The sequence below is a fragment of the Hibiscus syriacus genome, unplaced genomic scaffold, assembly GCF_006381635.1.
Source record: "Hibiscus syriacus cultivar Baekdansim isolate YM2019G1 unplaced genomic scaffold, ASM638163v2 tig00116997_pilon, whole genome shotgun sequence".
Lineage (NCBI taxonomy): Eukaryota > Viridiplantae > Streptophyta > Magnoliopsida > Malvales > Malvaceae > Hibiscus > Hibiscus syriacus.
Genome location: NW_024063513.1, coordinates 6228332 through 6254294, shown reverse-complemented (window position 1 = coordinate 6254294; position 25963 = coordinate 6228332). Strand labels below are relative to the sequence as shown.

Sequence of the window (25963 nt, the reverse complement as noted above, 5' to 3'; positions counted from 1 at the left end):
TAGCTCCACGTGATGCGGCACTTCTGGCGGGGATAAACATCCTATTCGTCCCTTTGCTGTTGCATGCGGAATGAGGATGTAAGTAAAACACATTTCCATCATGCAACATATTTCCCCATCCTCCACCTCTTAATACCCAAGATTAAGCCTTAATCATTATCAAAACACCTCTGCATATTTGTAATAGCGGCGTCTCAAAGGAAAACGATAATGATTCGGCAGCTATTTATCACACTGTATAAGCAGTGGCTGATTTATAAATACTACAATGGCTAATTTATAAATACTTTTAAAGGTGGAGAAACTTTAATAATAACATAAATTTTTCGTATACGGTGGACATAAATAAAATCTTAAGATGGATACAATCACTAAAATTAAATAATTAACTGAAAAAAATTATGATTTCAATGCCCACCCTAGACTAAGGGTGGATTTGCCACCGTGTATGATAAGATTAGAGATTAAGGACGATTAATCCGGCGAAATCATGATTTTGTCTGACAAATTTACATCATTTATGTAGCAAAAGCAAAGAGCAAAGGAGCTGATTGCGCTGAACTTTTTTTTATGGTTAGGATGATTCAGGTAACTTGGGAAACAATTTATATCTTTGTGGGGGTGTAATTATTATTAGCATCATGAAATTGACCCTTACCCAACAAGAAATCTAATCTGGTAGAGGTCAATTTCAACTTTATCTTGATCTCATCTATTCCATTTCCATATGTCCATTATGATCATTAATTTCAGATAAACATAATTATTTATCCTTAAAACGATTCAATTTGGTTTGTCTAACTTTTTAATTTCTGAAATTTGGGTGTTTTGTTTTGTTTAGATTATCCAAAGTTGCTATCTGCCACCAGCTACTTCTGCCCAAGTCGCCAACTCCTCCTCGATGTTACTGTAAATTTCAACCCATTTTATTAAATGTCATCATTAACCTTCTTTTTTATTATTTTTCTTTAAAAGGAATCGGTATTAACCAAAAACAAATTTAGATTAATACATATAATTATATTATACAAAGTTAGAATACGATGGAGACCATACGTAGAGTTTCCCCCCTACAATATATATTTAATTATAAAAGATTCAAATTGAATTATATAATATTAATATTATATTTAAAAATCCAATTCTATCGTAACGGCATCGTTTTTTTCCATTCAAATTTTAAAAAAATGGTTCTCTCCTGCTAGGCACCATCATTTAGTTCCCATAATTTGTCTTGCACGAAAAGAATAATTCATAGTAAAATCAAGCATCTTGTTTATGAAGAATCCCTAATTACCCTCATGATTAAACCTAAATTATCATACGCCTAAGGGTTTTACAGTCATTTCAAAACGGTCAAAATCCCAGGTCTAAAGTTATTATTACCCGTAACATCAAAGGCATCAAAACCACTAATAGAAAAGGGCTTTAAGAAGGCCTTCGTCTTTGAACCCGCCATGTATGACAACCGAAAACAAAAATTAGTGAAAAAAATGGAATAATAAACAAAAGAAAAATGGCCGGCCGACATTTGTAGAAGAAGAAGTGGACCTTTGAAGAAATATGGCGGAGCTAGGGTTTCGAGAACAAAGCTCAGCGAGATCAGGTTACAGAGCCGGAGCTGCAAGCCCTGACTCTGTTATATGCACCCTGGAAGCGAATTTCAGCCTCTTCTCTTCGGCTTCCGCTAGTGTCGATCGTTGCTCTTTTGCTTCTGATGCTCATGACCACGATTCTCGCGCTTCTGAAATATCTTTTGTAACTTCTCTATCTTTTTAACTTTTATCATCGCTGATTTTCCGTGCAATAAGCATGACAAGCTGTAACAGTGTAATTGTGATCGATCATTGTTGATAAACTTGCATGCTTTTTTTTTCCTAGCCTGATTTAAGTTTTTTTTCTTTCAGTTTTCTGAAAAGGAGAAAGAAGGAAATATTTTTTTGAAATTGAAATGTGAATGTCTTTTGCAGCATTTGGCAGGAGAAGAAAGTGGAGATCAGAATGAGAGTTCGAGTGGACACGATCCAAACAAAGCTATAACAGTCAATAAGCACATTCGTCTCTCCAGAAAAGGAGAAAAAGTGAAAGGTACTTTCAATGTTTTCTTTCGCTATTAGTTCTTTTGAAAAAGTTAAAACTGGAATTACATCAAAAAAAATGAATAAGCTAAAAAACAAAATTCAAATTCACTCGTACTCATTGTCGTTGTCCGCCCCTTTCCCCTCTTCCTTTTTTCCCTTACGCGATAATACGCAGTAAAACAGGAAGAAAAAGATGCAGCTCATACAAAGGACGAAACTCAACTCAGAGATTCAACAAGAAACTCTTTCTCCCTAGCTCTTAAAGGTGGCCTTTAGTTATTTTTTAAAGTATTGATTGTTATAAGTTACTATGTTTCGAAAAGTAATAATTGGGCATTGTATACATTAGAGTGCCAGGATAGGAGGACTAGATCTGACGCTTTGCTGAAGAATCCTGATAGGCGAAGGCCAGCTTCATTAGATCTAAATAATGTCTCTGGTTTGTCTCCACGGTTGGGGGCTGTGAAGAGAACATCTGTTGTGACACGGAAACTGGGTGCATTTCCCAGTCCTGGGACACCCAATTATCATCATTACTCGAGTGTTGGGATGCAGAAGGGTTGGAGTTCTGAGCGTGTGCCATTGCACAACAATGGTGGAAGGAGGCAGGGGAATGCTTCCGGGTTGTTGGCTTTTAACAATGGGAGAACTTTGCCTTCAAAATGGGAAGATGCTGAAAGGTGGATTTTTAGTCCTGTTTCTGGGGAAAATGGTGCAAGACAATCTATTGTGGCTCCACAGAGAAGACCAAAATCAAAGAGTGGTCCACTTGGTCCTCCAGGGATTGCTTACTATTCGCTGTACTCTCCTGCGTTGCAAATGTTTGATGGGGGACATATGGGAAATTTCATGGGTGGTTCTCCTTTTTGTGCTGGAGTAATTGCAGCTGATGATTTGACAACACATTCTCGTAACCATGGTGGAGAATTTACTGCTCGGACCGAGCCTTGCATGGCCCGTTCTGTTAGCATGCATGGATGCTCTGAGGTAGCAAGCCCACCATTGTTATCTTCTCAAGGTAAATCCCGATCGTTATCAAGTGAAATTTCTGGGTTAGACGTTATTATGAGCTTTGGCCTACTTCAATTATCCCCATATGACGAGTGCCCTTTTAATTTTATGACATCCACTATGAATGTTTCTCTCCATTTTTATTGTCTTGTCCTCCAAATTGGTACTATTAATATTAAGACTATATTTGATGCATCATGTATAAATTGGAAATTGTCATTTGGTCAACAATTTAAAGTCCTTGTTAATACATCTTAAATTTGTATATCATTACTTACTACACTTCTTGGTATAGGAACCTGTTTAAATATCACTTAATTTAGAAGTAAAGGCTGGTGGACATGAACAAAGTAGGTTTTTATTTCTCTAGATTGGCCAAATTTATGAAACTGATGTATTTTTTTTTTAATATCATAATCCACGAAATATCAATATTAACATTTGCTAAATCTAACCTCGATGTAATATCAAGAGATAGGTTTTCATCATCATGGTGTTTACTATGACTTTTGTACTTCATAAGTCATCTTTCCAATTGTTTTTCTCCACCAAAGACACAGAAAAAAATCTTGATGTCGTCAAGGATGCAGCCACTGATATTTCTCGAACTGTTTCAAGAAGAGACATGGCGACCCAAATGAGCCCACAGAGTAGTACCTACTCATCTCCCAAAGGAATGCCTCCTTTCTCTACCTCCTCCCTATCGGTTCTGCCTATCACGGAACTGCCGAACGTCCATTCCTCTAAATCAGAACTGAGAGATGTGCCGGTAGATGAAAGAGTCACCATGACTAGGTGGTCAAAGAAGCATAGAGGAGCTCGAAACACTAGTAAGAGCTCAGAAATTGTTGATGATTGGAGAAAGAAAGCTGTTGATACTTGTACATCGACATGGGATGTGACTGAGACAGGACAGAGCATTTCCCAGTATGTCTATTTACTGCATTGCTTCTATTTCTTTCCTATGATTATAGATTTGATAGATCTTGCCTACGAAACTTCATTGAACTTGCCACTTTAAACAAGTAAATACTAACCTAGTTGGGTGTAAAGTTTTTCTGAAATGTATGTCATCTTCAGTCTTCAAGTGATTAATATGAGAGGACACTGATTTTTTTAACACAAGTATAATCATATTCACGTCAATTTCTTTCTTCCTCTTTTGCAGGATCAAAAGAGAAGAAGCCAAAATCACTACCTGGGAAAATCTGCAGAAGGCAAAAGCCGAGGCAGCCATAAGGAAACTAGAGGTTTCTTTTCTCCTGAATACTTCTGCATTAATAACTGAAGTTATATAAATAGATATTAAGTAAATGCTTAACCTTGATAGGGAAAAACTAAAATCATCTCTAGCTGTACGATTTTATATTTCTTTCCGTACCTTTGTTGTCTAGCTTGCTTATTTAGATGTTAGCGGTATCATGTGACATCTTGATGAATTTGAACCGAGTAGAAAGTGTTGTTCTCCCATTGGCAGAACCTTTGGTTTTTTCTCTTTAATAAAATATAAAAAAAAAACTAGTTAAAAAAGAGACGATCGTGATTTTAAAATTTGATAATTTGTGGTGAAAATATGAAAGCTCTTGCTTGGCCAAAATCTTTATTTTCTTCATTATTACTGATGTGACAATGTATTTCAGATGAAGCTAGAAAAGAAGAGATCGTCATCGATGGATAAGATAATGAATAAGCTAAGATCAGCTCAGAAGAGGGCACAAGAAATGAGAAGTTCGATGCTGGCCAACCAGGCCCAACAAGCAAAGACCTCTCATATGGCTTTATCTTTCCGGAGAACCCACCGGATGGGTTCGTTGAGTGGTTGTTTCACCTGCCATGCCTTTTAATGCCTTAGCTATCTGTTACTGGTTCAATCAGACCGGAAATGTCTGGTAATTTCTACTTGCAAGTGTGATTTGTTTTCATTTTCACCGTCTTTTTTTTAAAATAATAATAATAACAAAAACATGGGATTCTGACAAATAGATTCAGTGAATGGTTAAGGGATGTTTCTTTTCTCTTACCAGTTTGATGAACAAAGTTCACCGGAGATGATGAATATTGTACAGGAAGCAACTATTACTCTGACACCATTTTGTGTGTCTACATTTTTGATTGAATGAAGCACTGCTACCTCCCTCAGAACTCCCAATCAGTGCAAGACTCCAATTGCCATGTCCTGGGACTTGCACGGTTTCCTGATCGTTTGACCAAGAAAATCATATATACACGTGTGTATGTAAATCAACCGTTTAAGTGTTTATCTTGTATTTCTTAATATGACAGTTTGCCATGGAAATGGAGATATCATTTAAGTTTTTACTTTTTTATCTCACTAGTACTGACGAGGTGAGATAGATTCAAAGCTTTGAAAGTTTGTCATTAGAAGTTCTGAATTACCATTCTCTTTAGATCTATATGATTTGATTTCTGCTATGCGAGTGTCGATCATCTTTTCCAGTCTCTCTCAAGTTCGTGTCTGTGTACTGGGTCTTGACTCTTGAAGCTGAATGTCCGGTTGAGTAACAATGGCATGATCTTGTGGGAGCAATGGACTGATAGTTATTATAGATTTGGGTTTCTTGATGTTGGGCCAGAGGCCATGTTCACATAATGGGTAATTTGGGGCCCAAATGACAAATGGGAGTCGAATCTGTTTCAGTTACAAAGTTCTGTACCCCTTTCTACTATTTTCTGTGCATAGAAATATCTGACATTTATCATATGTAACTTCTGCTAGTGGGAAAAACTGGATCACATAGTTTAGCAAATAACAGTACATGCATCGCATATAAATTCTTAAAAGATTAATTTCTTGTTATTTATCATATATCAAAATGATCAATATAATGGGAATTAAATACAATGGATGTGTATAATCTTTGGACCACATTGTGGAGTCGATAAACACCAAGTATGTAGGTGTTCCAGTGTAGTTGACGCACGTTCTTTTCTGGTGGTCGGTCCTTGATTTTTCAAGGTGTCAAAGCCTCAGCATCATTTGAATAAAATCCCTCCAAGCATTGGAATTTTGCTTTCACATTTCTGTAAAATAGAATCGGAACGATATTTTTCCGTGAATACATCCCACCCCTCAAAAAATGACAAACAGGAGAAAACAACACTGTCCCAATAGATTAGATTTATGTCCTTGTTCCACTGGGTCGGGGGGACCTCTTTCTTTCTCCACTAAAATAGTAAAATCTAACCCGACCAACCAACATATTTTAATGTTTTGTTTTTGTAGCACAACAATCAAATTATCTCTTTTTGGGTATATTACACTTGCAAAATTCATTTTATATCTCCTTGGGCGCCTGGGTATTTAACCATACTCGTTTTCTATTTTCTGTGTCATTTTCTATCAAGGTTATATAGATAGTTATGTTCACGTTTTCATGTTTGGTGTAAGAATTATGTAGAGACAAAGCCGACGCGGGTGATTTTGCATCAGAGTTTAGTAACATAGAGTTGGTCATAACGAGAGATTGTACTTTTCTTTGTTGGAAGTAGAGATGGATCGATAGGACAATAGGTAGTTATCTTTTAAAATTTTAAATTTGTCATAAATTTTACGTTTTTATTATGTATTTTTTGTTTGTTTGTTAAAAATTTGTTTTCATCTCTTGAAATTTATGTCCTTTAGTATCAAATGTGTACGTCCGTGATTGGATGTTCACATCCCATATAAATTAGCCGATCACATTTTCTCAAACGTTTTTAGGACTCCACACTCAAACTTAGGATTTTGCATCTAAAAGTGCCAGCCTAACGCGGTGGGGCATCTATCCCCCGGTCAATAATTCATACACGGACTTAATTAAAATACATATTTACATTCCGAACTTTCTCTTTAAAATTATTTTGATTATTTAAAGAATTAGATAAAACACTACATTTGACTTTATGAAAAAGAAAACATTAATCTGAATTGAAAAACAATATCCAATAAGACAAAATTTAGAATTTAAAATTCTCTTCTTAGCTCTTAAGATGCCTTTAAAATGGAATAATAATTAATTTATGCATCAATAAATCTTTCATTTTTATAACTACATAAGTGTCTTTTACCATCTTTTCTTTTCATAGAGAATCGCTCCTCAATATTTATAACTGACATCAGTTGGATAATACATATTTCACATGAAGAAACTAGTGTTGAAGATAATTCTTGAAACTTTTCTTTAAGAATTTGAATTGCTCTTGTCTGAATCTCTTTCCATGGAAAATACTATTTTTAATTAAATATTTTTCCCAAGGATTGATTTATTTAAAAGAACTGAAATAAAATTTGTAAAACAATAAGCAACATCTACGAATTGCATAACATGCTTCATTGTAAGATTTTTTTTTTAATAATTCTTGAACAATGTGAGCTCCATGTTAGAACTTAGAATATAGTTCGCTTAATTCGTTGAAGAGTTGAATGTTTAACGCATTTAAAATATCCCATTTAACTAGTCTTAAATTCATTCATATGCTAGTACCTTTCTTGATGCATCGGTTCAGTCGTCGTACCATAAGATTTTGAGGATATTAAAAGCATGTCTTGAGAAATAGTGTGCAGCGAGGGATGGATTGGTTGCGCCATAAATGGAGAGGACAAGGGGGCTCCCTTTTGCTCAAACCCACTCGTCCCCCCGTGTGCTCATGTTGGACCCTTTGTGGGATACCTCACATGGGTTCTCTGATAACATCTTTGACCATTTATTACTATTATTTTTTTATTTGGTTTTTGGGGTAAGGAGGAATAAATGACTTTTGGGTGTAAGAATGAGATGCATTTCTCCATTTCAGTCGTTTAGAATTTGGGTATTTTTCATGTTATTGAATGGAATTCTCTTTTGAAAAAAATAATAATAAAAGATTTGTGAGTGCGTGGAGAATGGGAGAGGGGCTGGTGGTCCAAAATTCTAGATAATGTTCATTTAAGCTCTTAAATATATTTGTATTTATGGGGGGAAGAGAAGCCCAATCCAGGACAGAGTTAACATCCTCTCTCTTTGATTGTTACTAAGGGCTCACATCAATAAAATGACGTTTTAGTCCTTCGAACCTTTCCATTTTGTATCAATCTATCATAATGGACGTGAAAAGATGTCTACCCTACCATAAAAATGCTTTGTTTTCCCGGTTTTTAATATATAAATAGTCACTTTCTAAAACTTTTATCCTTGAAATATAGTTACGAATTTATCTTTAGAAATAATGGTTGAAAGTGAAACTAGATTTTATTAATTATCAATTTATTTAGTGAGATAAAATATCAAGTCTATTAATTAAGATTATGGTTTGAATAATAAAATCGTGAATAGAAAAAGAATAGATGAAGAGAGTTACATTTACAATACTCAATTTAAATTAATTTATTAATAAATTAGATATGATTGATTATAAAAATATAGATATAAATTCTACAAACAACAGCTGAATATGAAATGTAGAGAAAAAAAAAAGTAGGTGATGAGAGGATGAAAACTATGACAATAATAACGGCTGCCGTAATTGGATGCAGCTATATTCAAGTATACTAATAGTGATGTGCTAATTGGCAATTTGGTGGTTGTTTTTATTTGATCTGGGATCTATAATTAGGCCTAAAGCCGAGGGGTATAAGCTGGTATGGTTTCGGCTGAGCCTGATGATAGCTTGGATGCCATGCCATGCTATGGCTTGGTAAGGGTGAGTAAAGATGACGTCTTCTGCAATGACAATTAGTATTGGCTGGACTATGCTAAATTCAGAGGCAGGTTTTGAGAATTGTGGGAAATCTCCAATATTCAAGGAAGAAGAATCCTTGGACAGATCGACGAAATAGTCGCAGTGAAACTTTATAACCTCCATGTAATTAAAAGCTGATCCTTCATTTTGTTCAACCATTTAGCTTTATTTACTCAATCCTGTTTGTTTGGTTTTAGGTTTGCTTTGTGCAGAGTATGTAAGCAAATTAAGGGGAGAGAGAGTTGAGCATGTTCACGTGAACAGTTTGCTCAAGGAAAACGACGTCATCGAATTGCCACATGCATTTCTCTCTCCCAAAATGACTTCCAACTTCACCTTCATTCCCACCCTATTTCTGCCTCCTTCAATCCACACCTCTCATGCGCTTATAGCTAAAACCGGGTGACCATGAAGGCAAAATGAAAACTCTATTCATCTATTACCAACTTTTGATTAATTCTTTCAACACTTGGCCTATCTGATACAACAATACAGCATGGAGTCAATTAAATTACTTCTCCATGCTCATCATCATGAATATCACTCCGTTTCATTTAGCCATTGTTTTTTATACATACAATTAAGTCTAATATTATAATCCTCTTTTGTTAAGCTACTAGCTTAGCCAAGCTTCTCCCAATTGCTGATGGTTTTGATCAGTGGGCTGATATGGTTTTCCCATTGGATGAAAACTCCCAACAGGGAACCCTAAACCTGTTGACCTGCTAGTGCCAGCTCTTTCCAGTGACTGCACCTGAGTCTTCAAAAACTTGACATAGTGAATAGCCTCATCTAACATAGACGCAGTGTCCATTTTGGTTCCTCCGGGGACAAGTCTCTGAAGTATCCTTATCCTCTCGCTTATCCTCTCCCGTCGGTGCCTCGCCGCCACACTCTGAGGATCCTTTGATATCTTCACGTTCCTCCTCTTAGGTGGCTTCACTGATTCAGGGTCTATATGGATCGGTTGCATAGCTGCTATCCGGAATATCATCTCCCTCATTGTAGCCACTGAGTTCTTCTTTTGGTGAGATATTGTGGAATAAGCATTTGCACCTGAACCAGACAAGGGTTGCTCTGCTGGGGTAAACGAGAAACTTGAACCTCCTGGGGTTGGACCATTGAATGAAATAATGGCTGTAGTCGGCAGGGTTATGAATTGGCCGGGTGAACAACCGACCTGTGGGTTCTCAACAAAATGCGGCATGCCAGTGATGCTATTACTACAACTACTATTGCTAGAGTGATCAGCAAGCTCAGTTTGAGGGAATTCAACGACGTCGTTATAGACCCCGTAGAGTTGAGGGAACTTTTCCATCTGCATCATCATCACCATGTCCATCTGATCTTCTGTTGCAGGCTTTAACTGGTCAGCTTCTATGGCTGTTGTTACAGAGCTGTGACTGTGTGGAATCTGATTAACAGAGTGATGGAGAAGACTAGGAGTTTATCTGAATCTTCAGTGAAGGGATGAGAAGAATGTGAAACTGCAGTAACGAGAGAAGAAATGGAAGGGAAAAATAAATAATAAAATAGTAATATATCTGGATCAGGCTATCAATCTATAGTTGGGATCGACGAGTATATATAGCATGAAGTGGTCGAATATTATATATAAAAATAGTTTTTTACTCTAAAATCTGTTATTTATTCTAAAGAAATTTCACAAAGTTGCTGGGAGGGTTTTTGTTTGTTTTCATTTAATTTGGAACAATATGATTGCAGGTGGAGATGGAGGGCTCTTTTCTACTGATGAACACGAAGCATTTATATCTGCACATTTTAAAACTATTTGTTGTCATTTTCATGCAAAAATCTGGATATAATCAGTGCATGCTAAAAGGTCTTGGTCTGATAAATCTTACTTTGAATTTGTGATGTATTTCTTGTTGGATCATAAACTTGATCCATTATGGGAGCCTAAACCCAAACCCAAACTAAATTGATGTCATTACTTACATCATTTAATTAAAGATGTCATTGCTTACATCATTTAATTAATGATGTCATTGCTTACATCAATTTAGTTAGGTGAGAGTTAGATATTTGTTGAATTTGTAATGGTTTAAATTAGTTTATTTGTGTGGTGTAGGATTGTTCTTGAGTAGTATAAATACCCCTTCCCATTTTAGTTTTAAGCATCAAGAAAAATTAAGAGCTTCTAAGTGAGTGAAGAAGCAAAGTCTTATAAGAGTGAGTTGTAGTTCTTGTTTTTGAGTGAAAGTACTCTTGTAATATTTATTTGAGTTTCAATAAAAGTTGTTTGTGTGAGTGTTTTATTTCCAACAAAGTGGTATCAGAGAGAGTTGGAAAGATCGAAGGTCTCGACGAGAGGAATACGACGCCGCCAGAATTTTCTCAATCTGAGTTCTGACGCACCGCCACGCACCGCCGGAAGACTGCTGCCAGAAAATCGAGTTGACTCACCGAGTTGAGCCGATTCAGCCGAGTTGGAGCCCTTGACCGAGTTGTCCAAGTCCCTCCAAAGTTTTTTTTTTCATCGTTTCGGATTCATCCGTGCAATCGGATTTTACAAATCTCATTATATTGAGAGATATGGCAAATGGTATGGCACCATTCCAAGTTCCGACACTCAACAACAACAACTACGACAATTGGAGTATCAAAATGAAGGCACTTCTTGGATCACAAGATGTGTGGGATATCATAGAGAAAGGCTATAATGAGCCTGCGGATGATGATGTTTTTGCTACTCTTACACCAGATCAAAAGACAACTTTGAAGGATTCAAGAAAGAGAGACAAGAAGGCTCTCTACCTCATCTATCAAGCATTAGATGATGATGGTTTTGAAAAGATTTCAAGTGCAAGCTCTAGCAAGGAAGCGTGGGAGAAGCTGCAAACCTCTTACAAAGGATCCGAGCAAGTGAAGAAGGTTCGTCTCCAAACATTAAGAGGTGAATTCGAATCCTTAAACATGAAAGCATCTGAGTCTATTTCAGATTATTTCTCAAGAGTAGTAGCTGTTTCTAATCAATTAAAAAGAAATGGTGAAAAGTTAGACGATGTGAGGATAATAGAGAAGATACTCCGTTCGTTGGATCCCAAATTTGAGCACATCGTCGTGACGATTGAAGAAACTAAAGACTTGGAAGAAATGAAGATCGAACAGCTCCAAGGATCGTTGCAAGCATACGAAGAGAAGCATAAAAAGAAGCATGAGTTTACTGAGCAACTCCTCAAGCTGCAACTCAAGGATATGCATGAGAGCCAACGCAATGATAGAACCAACGTGGCCAAGGCAGAGGTAGAGGCCATGGACGAGGTGGAAGTCGAGGTGTGGACGAGGCTGGAATTACAACAATAACAATTCCAACAACAACTATGAGAAAGGAGAAAGCTCAACACGAGGCCGTGGAAGAATTAATCCAAACTCAAAGTATGACAAATCTCAAATTCGATGTTATAATTGTCAAAAATTTGGGCATTATGCTTCAGAATGTAGAGCTCCCAACAACAAATTGAGGAGAAGGCCAATTACGTGGAGGAAAAGACAGATGGTAAAGAAACTCTTCTTCTAGCACGAAAGGAAACTGATGGTGTCCAAGCAAATTCCTGGTATCTTGACAGTGGTGCAAGCAATCACATGTGTGGAAGGAAAGACATGTTTGTGGAGCTAGACGAGTCAGTAAGTGGAAATGTTTCGTTTGGAGATGATTCCACAATAGCAGTGAAAGGGAGAGGTAACATTCTTATCCGTTTGAAAGATGGGAGACATCAATTTATTTCAAATGTCTACTATGTGCCCATATGAAAAGTAACATTTTAAGTTTAGGGCAACTGTAGAGAAAGGTTATGATATTCATATGAATAATTATAATCTTTCTATAAAGATGATAAGAATAACTTCATTGCTAAAGTGCCGATGTCAAAGAATAGAATGTTCTTGATCAACATACAAAATGATGTTGCAAAGTGCCTGAAAGCTTGCTACAAAGATGCATCATGGCTTTGGCATCTTCGATTTGGGCATCTCAATTTGGAGGTCTAGAGCTATTATCTAAGAAGGAGATGGTGAAAGGACTACCTCACATCAACCATCCTGACCAACTCTGTGAAGGGTGTCTAGTCGGGAAACAATTCAGGAAAAGCTTTCCAAAGGAGTCAGAGACAAGAGCTAAGAAGCCACTTGAGCTCATCCATACCGATGTGTGTGGACCGATCAAGCCAAGCTCTCTCGGTAACAATAACTATTTTCTTCTCTTCATTGATGATTTTTCAAGAAAAACCTGGGTATATTTCTTAAAACAGAAGTCAGAAGTTTTTGAAGTCTTCAAGAAGTTCAAAGCAGCAGTGGAGAGAGAAAGCGGTAGAAAGATCAAAGCCATGAGATCCGATCGAGGTGGAGAATTTACTTCCAGGGAGTTTCAAGAGTTCTGTGAAGCAAATGGAATTCGTCGACCAATGACAGTTCCTAGATCCCCCCAGCAAAATGGTGTGGCAGAAAGAAAGAATAGAACAATCCTCGACATGGCACGAAGCATGCTCAAAAGCAAGAAACTACCCAAAGAATTTTGGGCGGAAGCAGTATCGTGTGCAGTCTACTTGTCAAATCGATCTCCAACAAGAAGTGTATGGGGAAAGACACCGCAAGAGGCATGGAGTGGAAGAAAGCCTGGCATTTTCCCACTTGAGAACCTTTGGAAGTATAGCCCATGTTCACGTACCAGACGAGAGAAGAACGAAGCTTGATGATAAAAGCGAGAGTTTTATCTTCATCGGCTATGATGCTAATTCGAAGGGCTACAAGTTGTACAATCCAGACAATAAGAAGTTTGTGATTAGTCGAGATGTGGTCTTCAACGAAGAAGGAGAATGGGATTTTAACTCTCATACATGACTTCAATTTCTTTCCTCAGTTTGAAGAAGATGAGCAGACAATGAGGGAGCAACTAGATGAATCTCAACAAGAGCTTGCAACTCCACCCACTTCACCAACATCAACCACTCAAGAGACTCATCACCTTCATCATCGTCAAGTGGGAGTCAAAGTGAAAGAGTTGTGCAACGCACAAGAAGCCTTAGAGATCTCTATGAGGTAACTGAACGACAAGATAATCTTACATTATTTTGTCTGTTTGCCGATTGTGAACCAGTGAGCTTTCAAGAGCGGTACAAGAAAAAATGGAGAGATGCGATGGACGAAGAAATCAAGGCCATCGAGAAGAATGACACATGGGAACTTACCTCACTTCCCAAGGGACATAAGGCGATAGGGTCAAATGGGTGTACAAAACAAAGCAAAACGCCAAAGGAGAGATTGAAAGGCACAAGGCGAGGCTAGTTGCTAAAGGCTATAGTCAAAAGGCTGGAATTGACTATGATGAGGTATTTGCTCCTGTTGCTCGATTGGAGACTATCAGACTAATCATTTCTTTGGCAGCTCAAAACAAGTGGAAGATACAACAGATGGATGTAAAGTCCGCCTTCCTAAATGGAGTTCTTGAAGAAGAACTTTACATTCAGCAACCATCAAGCTATGAAGTCAAAGGGCATGAAGACAAGGTGTTGAAGTTGAAGAAGACTCTTTACGGGCTAAAACAAGCACCAAGGCATGGAATAGCCGAATCGACAAGTACTTCCAAAGAATGGCTTCAACAAATGTCCCTACGAGCATGCTCTATATAAAGATCAAAGATGAAGATATTTTGATCGTGTGCCTCTACGTGGACGATTTGATCTTCACTGGAAGCAACCCAAGCATGTTTAATGAATTCAAGGATGTGATGATGAAAGAATTCGAGATGACAGACATGGGGCTCATGGCGTACTACCTTGGCATTGAAGTTAAGCAACAAAATGATGGAATTTTCATTTCACAGGAAAGCTATGCAAAGGAGATACTGAAGAAGTTCAAGATGGAGAACTGTAAGCCAATAAGCACACCGGCAGAATACGGGATCAAGATGACCAAACATGAAGAAGGCGAAAGTGTAGATCCAACATTCTTCAAAAGTTTGGTAGGAAGTCTACGCTATCTAACTTGCACGAGACCCGATATTCTTCACGCAGTTGGATTGGTTAGTCGCTACATGGAATCCCAACAACCACCCATTTTAAAGCCGCAAAGAGAATTCTTCGCTATCTGAAAGGTACAATTGACTTTGGCTTGTTCTATTCAGTTTCTAATGATTACAAGCTTGTTGGATATAGCGACAGTGATTGGGGTGGAGACATAGATAATCGAAGGAGCACTACTGGATTCGTATTTTTCATGGGGATATTGCATTCACATGGATGTCAAAAACAACCGATTGTCACATTATCCACTTGTGAAGCGGAATATGTTGCTGCTACCTCATGTGTTTGTCATGCAATTTGGCTTAGAAATCTATTGAAGGAGATTGGTTTGATACAAGAAGAGCCTACCAAGGTTTGTGTCGACAACAAGTCATCCATTGCCTTAGCAAAGAATCCAGTATTCCATGATCGAAGCAAGCACATTGATATTCGCTACCACTATATATGCAAGAAAGGGAGTGAATATGTTGCAAGATATTTTTACCAAGCCACTGACCAGCGAAGACTTCTTAAGATTAAGGAACCTACTAGGGGTCACGAGATCAAGTTTAAGGGAGGGTGTTGGATCATAAACTTGTCCATTATGGGAGCCTAAACCCAAACCCAAACTAAATTGATGTCATTACTTACATCATTTAATTAAAGATGTCATTGCTTACATCATTTAATTAATGATGTCATTGCTTAATCATTTAGTTAGGTGAGAGTTAGATATTTGTTGAATTTGTAATGGTTTTTAGTTTATTTGTGTGTGTGTAGGATTGTTCTTGAGTAGTATAAATACCCCTTCCCTTAGTTTTAGTTTAATCAAGAAAAATTAAGAGCTAAGAGTGAAGAAGCAAAGTCTTATAAGAGTGAGTTGTAGTTCTTGTTTTTGAGTGAGAGTACTCTTGTAATATTTGTTTGAGTTTCAATAAAAGTTGTTTGTGTGAGTGTTTTATTTCCAACATTTCTTTGCGTGACTAATCGTGAAACAGTCGCAATATTTTTCAATTCAGAAATTTCAGGTTACATCTTGTGAAGCACCACCAAATCTGAACTACTTGGACCAAGAGTTGTAATATATGATTACGAGATATTTTAGTTGATGATGAATTCTTTGTGTTAATATCAACCACTCGATCATATCTCCGAAAGTTGGTTTTTATTCTACCGAAACGATACAATAAAGAGATCTAATATAGTTATTTGAAATAAATGGAAAGACAATGATGTGGAAATTGCAGACAAGAAAATTTAAGTTTACACCCTCTTGAATTTAATGTTGCAGGGCTTCTGGCTGCTTACAGGCTACGGACTAGTGTAAAATTCTTTTCAAATTTAACATAGGGAGAATTTCATTTTTTTATTGTATTTTAGTTTTCAAATTCTGATCAGCGAACACACAAACATGATATAGACATCGATAAGGAGTGATTAGCCCTCCAACAAACGACGAAGCTTTGATTTTGCCATTTTTGCAAGAGACGAACACAGTACATTAATTGCGCAGCTTAGTTAATTTTCTGCATGGCAAAGGACATAAATTCTGAACAGTGGTCATTGACAGCTATCCCATGCACGTACTGTGCAGATACTGAAAAAATATTTGATATTTTCAGAGCTAAGCGCTTTTTGCTGTGATTATATCTCTCTCAGCATTACATTCTTAGGATTTAGCTTTGCCTTAGACAGTTCAATACATTGATGATTTCAAAATCCCAGAATTGAGGTTTGAGACAGCCTCATGTGAAGAGAAAAAGAGAAAAGCGAGGTTTTGCCTATTGTTCTTTTGCCTGGTGCAACACAGAAAAGGCCCTTCGATCATCCTGATTCCAAAGCAACTGTGGAGATTGACAGATTAACCAGAAGGAAGAGAAAGTAAAAAGCACAAGTTTCTCTCTGTTAGTAAACTTTATTGTAATGATTATAGAAGGATGTGTTTGTTGAAATATTGTTATAATTGAGAAGGATGTGAGAGCAAAGAGACGTTCCCTGCAAGAAGAGGATCGATAGGATACAAAGAAGCAAGATATTGTTGTTTGTTGGGTTGGTTTCTTTTACTTTGTATTATCACAGCTGCACCACCTTATCTTCTCATCCCCACGTCCCATTTATGTTAATGCTTTATCACAGTCTCTAAAATCTTTTAAATCTCTAATTTTCAAACATTCAAATCCCATTTATCGTCATAGAAATCAACCACCGTACACTGTTATCCTTTCTGTGAAGCCGAATGACAATCGGTAGTGCAAAGAAAAGAAAAGGACGACAATGGCTGACTTTGATTTAGGGAGGACCGACTGATCCTGGGGTGCAAGGGATTATACAAACATGGGTTAGCGTAGCGGTTCGACGGAAGAGGGGTTCGCAAATGATGGGGTGTAAAAAGAGTTTATCAACGCCGCGTTTTTTAAAATGGAGAATACGTGGTTCAAAAGAGGGGATTTTAAAAAAATAACGATTTTAATAATTTTTATGATAAATTAGGGATTTAATTCCTTTAAAAATTATAATTTTTATATTCTTTTAATAATTAAAATAAAAATCACATATCAAATAATAATTTTGATGATAATCTTTTACGTATAATGTAGTTGATGATTTAACTTAAAAATCATAGCAAAATAAAATATGAAAATTTGTCTTTAATAAAATAATTAAGGGAACGTTTGGTTCACGGAATGTAATATTATATTTAGGAATAACATATTGGAATGTGACATTATTATGAGAATGTGTATTACATTGTTTGGTTTATTTAGCAGTAATGTAAATTACAGTATTTGGTTGGAAGATTAAAGATTACTTGGATGCACATTTTATTAAATTATCCTTTTGATATATGTTTTTTTAAAATTTAAACTTTAATATTAAATTATAAATATTTGATTGAGAATTCATAGAAATATTTTAATCGTTATATTATCTAACTTTTGAGAAAAAATACATTTAATATATAATTAATATATTGAACGTATATTTTTAAATAATTTTCATAAGTATATTATATATATAATATAATATGAAAAAAATTAGGATCTCGAGTGGACAAATATATTATTTTTAATATACAATATCTATTTTTTTAATAAAAAAACTTAGATATCATTTTAAATATTTATATTTTTACAATAATATATTTTTCACAACATAAAATTATAAAATAATTAATATATTAAATATTAAATATTAAAAATAATTTTAAATACTCAAATTCATTAATATTTTATGAAATTAAACTCTTTGTATATTATTATTATTATATTTATAATTTTGAGTAAAGCATAAAAAAATTAAGAAGGATCATTATAAAAATAATTTATTAGTCTAGAAGTATTTTTATCCAAAGTGATAAGAATTATCTAATACCTAAGAATTTAAAATGATGACATTCTTACAATTTTAACCCAAAAAATGTTATTATTAGAAAAAGATTATCTATAAACCAAACGTGAAAATGTTATTTCGGGAAAAAATATTTTTCTTAATAATAATCTTTTCCATAAATTAAACTCCCCTAAATGTAATAATTCATACCCTTAATTTTAAGTTAAAGTTTATATAATATATCAATCGGATATAACAAACAAAAACATTATGACTATTATTATATTCGTAACAGTTCTTGCTTCTTGCCACTTCCTTCACCCTCTTCGGGAACCGCAGGGGTTAGCAGGCTCAGAGATAACCGATGAAAGAAAATATAGCATTACTTTATTCAATGGGGGGAAATGGTCCCACCCCTTCTCTCTCTCTCTCTCTCTGCATGATTTTCAACATTTTCAATTGGGGATCGTTTTCTAGTTGCCCAATTGCACAAAACGGACGGTAAGTAAGCATCTATACGACTGTTCTATTTTTCTCCAACTTATTGTTCCAAGTTCCAACCATTTTTCATAACTTATTGTAAAAGAAATAGGGGTAAAAGTTTGTCCCTTTGGGAGCCAAAGGAAGATAGGCAGTAGTGGAAGAACTGAGAAGAGTGAGCTTTAATTTCACTTCAGAATTTGTTTTCAACAAGTGAATTAAAGGGTCTAGAAAGCCTCAAAACATTATTGAGTAGTAGTTGATGGTACCCTTCCATTATTAAGGGACAAAAAGCTATGGAATTATCTTAAGTATAATATTGGCAACTTCTAATGATGTATGCCACCACTGCCGGACCCATCAAAATGCTGGGTTTGATTCCCACAGGCCTACCACTTGAATCTGATACAACCAAATAGGAACAAGCAAATCTGCAATTACAGGATTTCTTCTCAGAACAGGTTACATGAATTAATAATTCTCGAGGGGCTAACTAAATCTTGCCATGCTGAAATCCAACTTCATTTGAATATATACATCTGATTATAAGTTTTTAAAAAATTTATTTGATAACATTATTTACATTATCAACTTGCATCATGCACACGTTACAGAACTTGAATATGGAATTCAAAAAATTATTGAGGAAAAAAAATTATATATTACACCCAAAATAGATTCCAGGATATATAAATTAATGCTTTTATAGTTTATCTTATTAGATCTAGCATTTGATTATTTATGACGCAGGCCTGCATGGTTGCCTCAGATATGATTGCATAGCAGAAACATCACTCATTAATGTGAACAATTTACATCTTTCATGAATCTTCATAATCTTTCTAGAATATGTTCCAAAATTATGGCACAAAAAATTGCCACGGATTTCTTGTTTGTAATTGATACAAATGGAAATTTTACTCGAGTTTATCATAAGCTAGCAAGATGTTACTAGATGAAACTAATTCTCAAATGAAAATTAGAAAAGAGGGTGGGGAAAATAAGTCGAAGAACAAAAGCCTTGAAGGGGGTTAATACCTCTCTTAGGATCATAATAGGAAAACCGGTGGTTGTTTGTACAGTCTCAGAGTTGGTTCTCTTCAGACCCTCCCATTTGTTCTCCATCTAAGAGCTCATTGATGCAGGTTGTCATAAACGTTTTTCAATTGCTGAACCTCTGCTTAGTTCTTTTGCCATCAAGCCTCAACCTCTTCACTTCTATTTCAGTTGCAGAATAAGAGCCTGTTGCTGAGAACAAAGGGGGAACAAGAGTTTAGACAAAGGTGTTGATTTGTTGAAATATAAAATACATATGGTAAATATTTAGAAGACATTAAAGCTAAGAAAACTACAAAGAAGGTTCGCTTGCTGGCGATAATAATTGAATTTGAAACCACAATAATTTATATGAATTCTCAATAATTCCAAACTCAAACCATGACATCCTCGGATCCAGGAAGTAGTAGAATTCCTTCTGCAATATATGTCAAGAAAGACTTACTGTTCCAATGTAAATAGAAAAACTGTTAGTAAAAAGGGCAATTAAGAGGGATATAACAAGAAGCCTTCTGAAGTTTTAATAAGGGATGGACAATATTTACTCTGTTTCACCAATGTTATTAGTCCATATATGATAAAAATTATGACATACAAGCATGAAGCCACTTCATGTGGTGTGTTTGCAACCTTCAATTTAGTTTTACTTTTCTTCTTGATGCGTAACAATCCGAAGTATTTCTAAACTCCTCCTTCAATCTAGGTGGTGGGTTATAGAATGAGAAGCCGCCATTTTGAGGACTAAACTAAAATGTAAAATGATACAAGACCAACATCATAGACTAACCCTGCCATACTTACTTAATATCGTAAAGATGGGAAAGACAAAAAACAAATAACAAAACAACACCTTTGATCAGATGGTGAACCAATAACAAAGTAATACCATCTTGGTTACCAGCAGAGAACATGTTAACCAGGGTCTAAAGCAATCGCATCAATGATGGAAGGAAATACAATGTTTCTTAATCTTCCCCTGGATAAGCTCCATACCTATCATCAATGCACAATATATAAAGAAACCTTTAAAAAAAGAATAAAAGGAAAAAAGGACAACGTCATATATTAGCAAAATAGGCATCAGAAATGCAACAGGTAATTACAGGATGGAAACCGAAAGATCTTCCGTGAAATAGGGTTCTATAACCGGCATGATAGACATTACATGCATTTGAGCTTTAAGTAAAAGTAGAACTAGGGATGGCAATGGGTCGGGTCGGGTCGAGTTTTTGGGCCACCCGACCCGACCCGAGAAGAAAGGGTTTTTCACCCGTGACCCGACCCGACCCGACGAAATTAAGGTTTCACCCGACCCGACCCGACCCGAATATATGACTTAGAAACCCGACCCGACCCGAAATAATAATAAAAAAAATTTTATTCAATGAAAACAGTGACTTAATTGAAAAAAATTATATATGGAAGGACATTATTGTAATTATCCCTAAATATATAGAATAAAATTATATATATTTTTCGGGTCGGGTCGGATCGGATTTTTTTCACCTTAAACCCGACCCGAACAGTACATTTAAAAAAAAACCCGACCCGACCCGAACCCGATTTTTTTAAAAAAAAATCCGACCCGATCGGGTCGGGTCGAAACCCGTCGGATTCGGGTTGAGTTGCCATCCTAAGTAGAACAAACCTCAGATGCACGTTCCTCAGAAGCCGACACTATAACTACATTGTCTATAACCCATAACGATGTCATTTCATAAAGAGTAAAACTGCACTCATAGAGCTGCTGCCTTCTAACATCATCAAATATCCTATACACAATAAACAACCAAAAACACAAACTAGGTACCATCGGTGACCACAATTATCAAATTAATTTTTGCAATCCTAACAGAATATAATAAGGGTTAGAATAAGGAACATGTACATGAAAAGCGACAAAACTCTAACACATCCATCCTCTGATCCAGAAATGAGAAGTGGAGAAAACAATGAATGCAATTGCCATATAATAAGCGTGGCATTTCTTTAATATCTTCCCGTTGCAACCTAAATTGTAAAAATAATAATAAAAAAAGTAACACCTAAAAGCCTTGGCTTTAACCAAAAAAACACTGGCAAATAAATGAATAAAGCAATAGAATCTTACCTCCCAAAGGTATGTATCACCACAGCAGGGAAGAAATTTAACTTCGATATTAGCAGCGAGATGCGCGGGAAAACTTTTAACTTCTTCCCGCGGCTGTGGAACAAAAAAAAATGTAACCACAAGTTCGGGCAAAGAGTCGAAGAATTAGGATAGATATTAGAGTAAACGTTGGACTAAGACCAATAAAGGACGTGATCGGGGGGTGGCGGATGGGTTGCGAAGTTGAAAGGAATAAGAAAAAAAAGGGAATCCTACGGAGGCGAGGCCGTGGACGTAGTTGCTCCGCACCTGTTAGTACGTACATTATTCGAGTCGGACTGGTTTTTGTTCGAATTGGGTTTTTATGATATCGACTTGGGGTGGGTGGGGGGTTGTTAGGGTTTAAGAGGACAGGAGAATGCTGGGCTTTGAACGAGAGCTTTACTGGATAATAAGGTTAAGGTGTGCGAGACTGTGAGTTAGGCTTCAAACGGGCCTCAATGTCGATTTCTCTCTCTCGATATACATGATCACCCCGGCAAACTTGTTTAATTATTGTAGGGATTAAAAAGATTATTTAATAGAACGTTAATTATTAGAGAAAATAACCTCAGTGACCAAAAATCCCAGATAATAAACGATTTTGATCAACTTTTTTTGGATTTACGAAAATGACCAACAAAATCGCATTGCGATCTCCACTATCGCAAATTCGCGTTGTATTTCGCGTTGCGATTTTCCGTTTCGCGTTGCGATTTTCCAGTTCGCGTTGCGATAGTTGAAAATCGCGTTGCGATAGTTGAAAAACGCGTTGCGATTTTCCAGTTCGCGTTGCGATAGTCTACAGTTGTCGTTGCGATTTTCCAAATTCTTTGCGATTTACGCATTTCGCGTTGCGATTTTCGCATTTCGCGTTGCGATTTTTCATTTCGCGTTGCGATAGTCTACAGTTGTCGTTGCGATTTTCCAAATTCGTTGCGAAAATCGCATTGTGATAGTTAAAAAAAAAGATTTTGTTTCTTAAGAATTTTATCTAATAATATCCACGCGGACGTGTCGAAGACACGTATTACCACGACACGACCACGACCACGACCCGACCCGACCCGAGACGAGATGGACGGCGGCGGCGGCGCGCGAGAGTCCCCCTTGTTCTCTATCACTCAACAAGGAAGTGGGAAAGCCAAGCCTTAAATACCATTCTCAATAGTGTTTCCAATACTATGTGGGATTGAGCATTATCAACACTCGTTTCCAATACAATGTGATTATTCGGGAAACAATTAACAATCATGCACCTTAAAACAACTGAATCAGCAACCAATTGCATTAGTATTATACGATTAAATATGTCATAATTAAAAGTCAATCTACAATCAATCGCGATTATTGCAATTTTAAGCAAAACATTCAAAAATATCACTATTAAGGCTCAATCCCACATAGTATTGAGAACAAGGTTGGTATGTTCAAATCCCACATAGTATTGGAAATACTATTGGGAATGGTATTTAAGGTTTGGCTTTCCCACTTCCTTGTTGAGTGATAGAGAACAAGGGGGACTCTCGCGCGCCGCAGCCGCCGTTCGTCTCGTCTCGGGTTGTGGTCGTGGTCGTACGTGTCTTCGACACGTCCACACGGATACTATCTTTTTAGAGAAAATTCTTAAGAAAAAAAATCTTTTTTTTAACTATCGCAACGCGATTTTCAACTATCGCAACGCAAAATGGAAAATCGCAACGCGATTTTCAACTATAGCAACGCGAAATGGAAAATCGCAACGCGATTTTCAACTATCGCAACGCGAAATGCAACGCGAATTTGCGATAGTGGAGATCGCAATGCGAATTAGAGATCGCATTGCGATTTTGTTGGTCATTTTCGCAAATCCAAAAAAAATTGGTCAAAATCGTATATTATCTGGGATTTTTTGGTCACTGAAGTTATTTTCTCTAATTATTATTTTGATACATAAGCTTTACAAAATATCTATTTAATTTTATATTTTTATATTCTTAACTAAAATTATTTCACCAGTCTTTTAACCTATACTATTATCGCTTTAACCGCCGTTTAAACTTGAGGACATCTTTGGTTACTCGTTGCATTAGTAGCTTTGGGTCTTTGACTTATGCATTACCCGTACATCGTCCAATGTCACTCTGCCGGGAAGCTCTAATGCTCTTTTCCTGACTGCTGCAGCCCAGAATTTGCAATGCCTAAAACTATTTTTGAGTTCAAGGCTGCTACTGTTCTATCAATGGTCTCTCTACAGATTTGTCCACCTCAAGCCGGTGTTTGTTCTACATTTATGATTAACTTAATTTTCAAATTTAGAAATAAAACTATAAATTAATTCATCTTGTTATCATACATATGATTCTGTGACTAATTTATCCTATAAAAAATGATTAACATGATACTTCAAATTCATCACCAATCCTATTGTACTTTGCTCAACAAACCGAACGGAACAGAAAAGTTAGCTAAGATCGAAATCAAACAAATGGACATTTGCAGCCTTTTGCATTTATTTTTCCCCCTTTTTATGAATACGTAGTCGTTTTTCGTAAAGTGTTGAGCCAAAAGAAATGCAAAAACAAAGTGGATTTCGAAAGTGCAAACAAGAAGTGGAAACCTATGTCTCTTTGTAAATCACGTTTTCCCTCACCCTTTCTTTGATCTTTCGAGAAAAAGAAACAAAATCAAAGAAGATTTTTATTTGGTTCAACACGACAGCTTCTTTTTAATTTAATTAACCTTAGACTTATCTTAAATATATATAACACACATTAATTAATTCAAACCTCAAACACACAACTTCATCTTAATTTGCAAATTTGTATGTATAAACGATAAATTACTATGTTAATACATTTTTTCTAGTATTTATTTTCTCCCATGCCATTCTTTTACATCACATGTGCATTTCGTTCCTGGGGTCACGTGCAAAACCTCCAACAACTTCAAAAGACATATATAGCGCCAAACTAGGTTATTAATTAGGGTTTGGGTGTTGTTTAAAATATTGATACATTTTCTCTGTCTTAGGTCATTAATAGCTGCATGAAAACTGTACAGAAAGAACCAGATTCAAGGGAGAAAAAGAAAAGAAAAGCGAAGAGCCTGCTGACATAGAGACAAAGAGACAAAAACTAGAAGACTTAAAGAGAAGAAGGGTTTCGTTGTTTAGCTACTATTTTTGGGTTATATCTTAAGGTCTATAGCTCTATGTGTTCCTCTCTGATATTTTCTATGGGCTTTTCTGGTGTGGAAAAAGTGGAAAGGAAAATTGGAATTAGTGAAAAAGAAAGAGGGACCCAAAGATGGATTTTATAGACGTTGATCAGATACTTTAAGTAGGAAAAGGCAAAGGTTTTCTGGTTCTCAGAAGAGGTATAGAAGCCTTGATTGAAACATTTCAAACCAGCATTTATATGTGTTTTCTCTATTATTTCGCTTTCATCGAATTACTCATTCTTTTGGATTTTTTTCCTCTTGGCTCCTATCTGATTCTCAATTTAATGCTCTGTAATTCGGGTTTTCTTTATTTTCTTCGATTGACTGACAGTTCAGAGGAACAACTAGAAATGATAATGGAGCTGATTATGGTTATGAACTTCATGGAACGATATGATAACCTTCTTTTTTGACAATAATAATACTAATCATAATTACACTGATGCGAAACCAATGTTAGTTGCATTTTTTACCGCCACCTCATTTTTATAGTAAATGGCACCAAAAGCATGGTTGTACGTATCAGTCATTAATGAAGTAACCAGAGAAAGCCCTTGAGAAGTTGGCAACGAGGCAGCTATAGCCAGGGATTTACACAGGCTCTCAGTTTTCTTTTCTTCTAATCGGAACTGAAAGAAAGTTACGAGGACACTGTCCATCTCTCTCCTGCATTAATGCAAGCACATATGTAACTGGAACATACAGACGTCAGAATCATGAATAAAGGGAGAAGAAAAAGAGTATGAGCAATAAATTGCACCAATGGAAAACTGAAGAAACATCAAAGAGAAAAGATTGGTGTTGAGGTTTGAACTTTCATCTTCACTCTAACCATAACCCTCCTGCATTTATGTAGGGGGGGAACAACATATTACCGGCACTAGATTTATATACACCGTCACAAACACCCATACACACGCAAAATAGCCTTCAACAAT

General features: G+C 36.2%; 2 protein-coding genes across 3 annotated transcripts; one reads left to right on the top strand and one right to left on the bottom strand.

The window, feature by feature from the left end:
* The first annotated feature begins 1451 nt into the window (after window positions 1–1451).
* Window positions 1452–5353, top strand: LOC120194358. Of its 2 annotated transcripts, none has more exons than XM_039196680.1 (8): window positions 1452–1758; window positions 1971–2088; window positions 2257–2346; window positions 2431–3099; window positions 3653–4019; window positions 4261–4342; window positions 4733–4981; window positions 5117–5353. In XM_039196680.1, the coding sequence occupies exons 1-7, from the start codon at window positions 1564–1566 to the stop codon at window positions 4934–4936; spliced, it is 1725 nt and encodes a 574-aa protein (XP_039052611.1). In that variant the 5' UTR covers window positions 1452–1563; the 3' UTR covers window positions 4937–4981; window positions 5117–5353. The 2 variants fall into 2 exon arrangements, with proteins under 2 accessions (XP_039052611.1, XP_039052610.1); XM_039196679.1 differs by having other exon boundaries at window positions 3647–4019; window positions 5117–5352.
* A 3906-nt stretch (window positions 5354–9259) lies between these two features.
* Window positions 9260–25937, bottom strand: LOC120194518. Its single transcript, XM_039196795.1, has 7 exons — window positions 25858–25937; window positions 25464–25691; window positions 21807–21899; window positions 21345–21468; window positions 20614–20689; window positions 19816–19888; window positions 9260–10249 (listed from the first exon to the last, which is right to left on the bottom strand). Exons 1-7 carry the CDS (start codon window positions 25935–25937, stop codon window positions 9427–9429), a joined length of 1497 nt encoding a protein of 498 aa, XP_039052726.1. The 3' UTR covers window positions 9260–9426.
* Between the last annotated feature and the right edge of the window lie 26 nt (window positions 25938–25963).

What these genes read in the sequence shown, in the direction of transcription:
- LOC120194358 (XM_039196679.1), top strand. Translation starts at nt 1,564, where the DNA reads ATGGCGGAGCTAGGGTTTCGAGAACAAAGCTCAGCGAGATCAGGTTAC. An exon ending in AAAAGGAGAAAAAGTGAAAG is followed by an intron (nt 2,089 to 2,256) that starts GTACTTTCAATG and finishes GATAATACGCAG; the next exon opens with TAAAACAGGAAGAAAAAGAT. An exon ending in TTTCTCCCTAGCTCTTAAAG is followed by an intron (nt 2,347 to 2,430) that starts GTGGCCTTTAGT and finishes TGTATACATTAG; the next exon opens with AGTGCCAGGATAGGAGGACT.
- LOC120194518 (XM_039196795.1), bottom strand. Translation starts at nt 25,937, where the DNA reads ATGGGTGTTTGTGACGGTGTATATAAATCTAGTGCCGGTAATATGTTG. An exon ending in ATAAATGCAGGAGGGTTATG is followed by an intron (nt 25,692 to 25,857) that starts GTTAGAGTGAAG and finishes GCATTAATGCAG; the next exon opens with GAGAGAGATGGACAGTGTCC. An exon ending in GTGATACATACCTTTGGGAG is followed by an intron (nt 21,469 to 21,806) that starts GTAAGATTCTAT and finishes TATTGTGTATAG; the next exon opens with GATATTTGATGATGTTAGAA.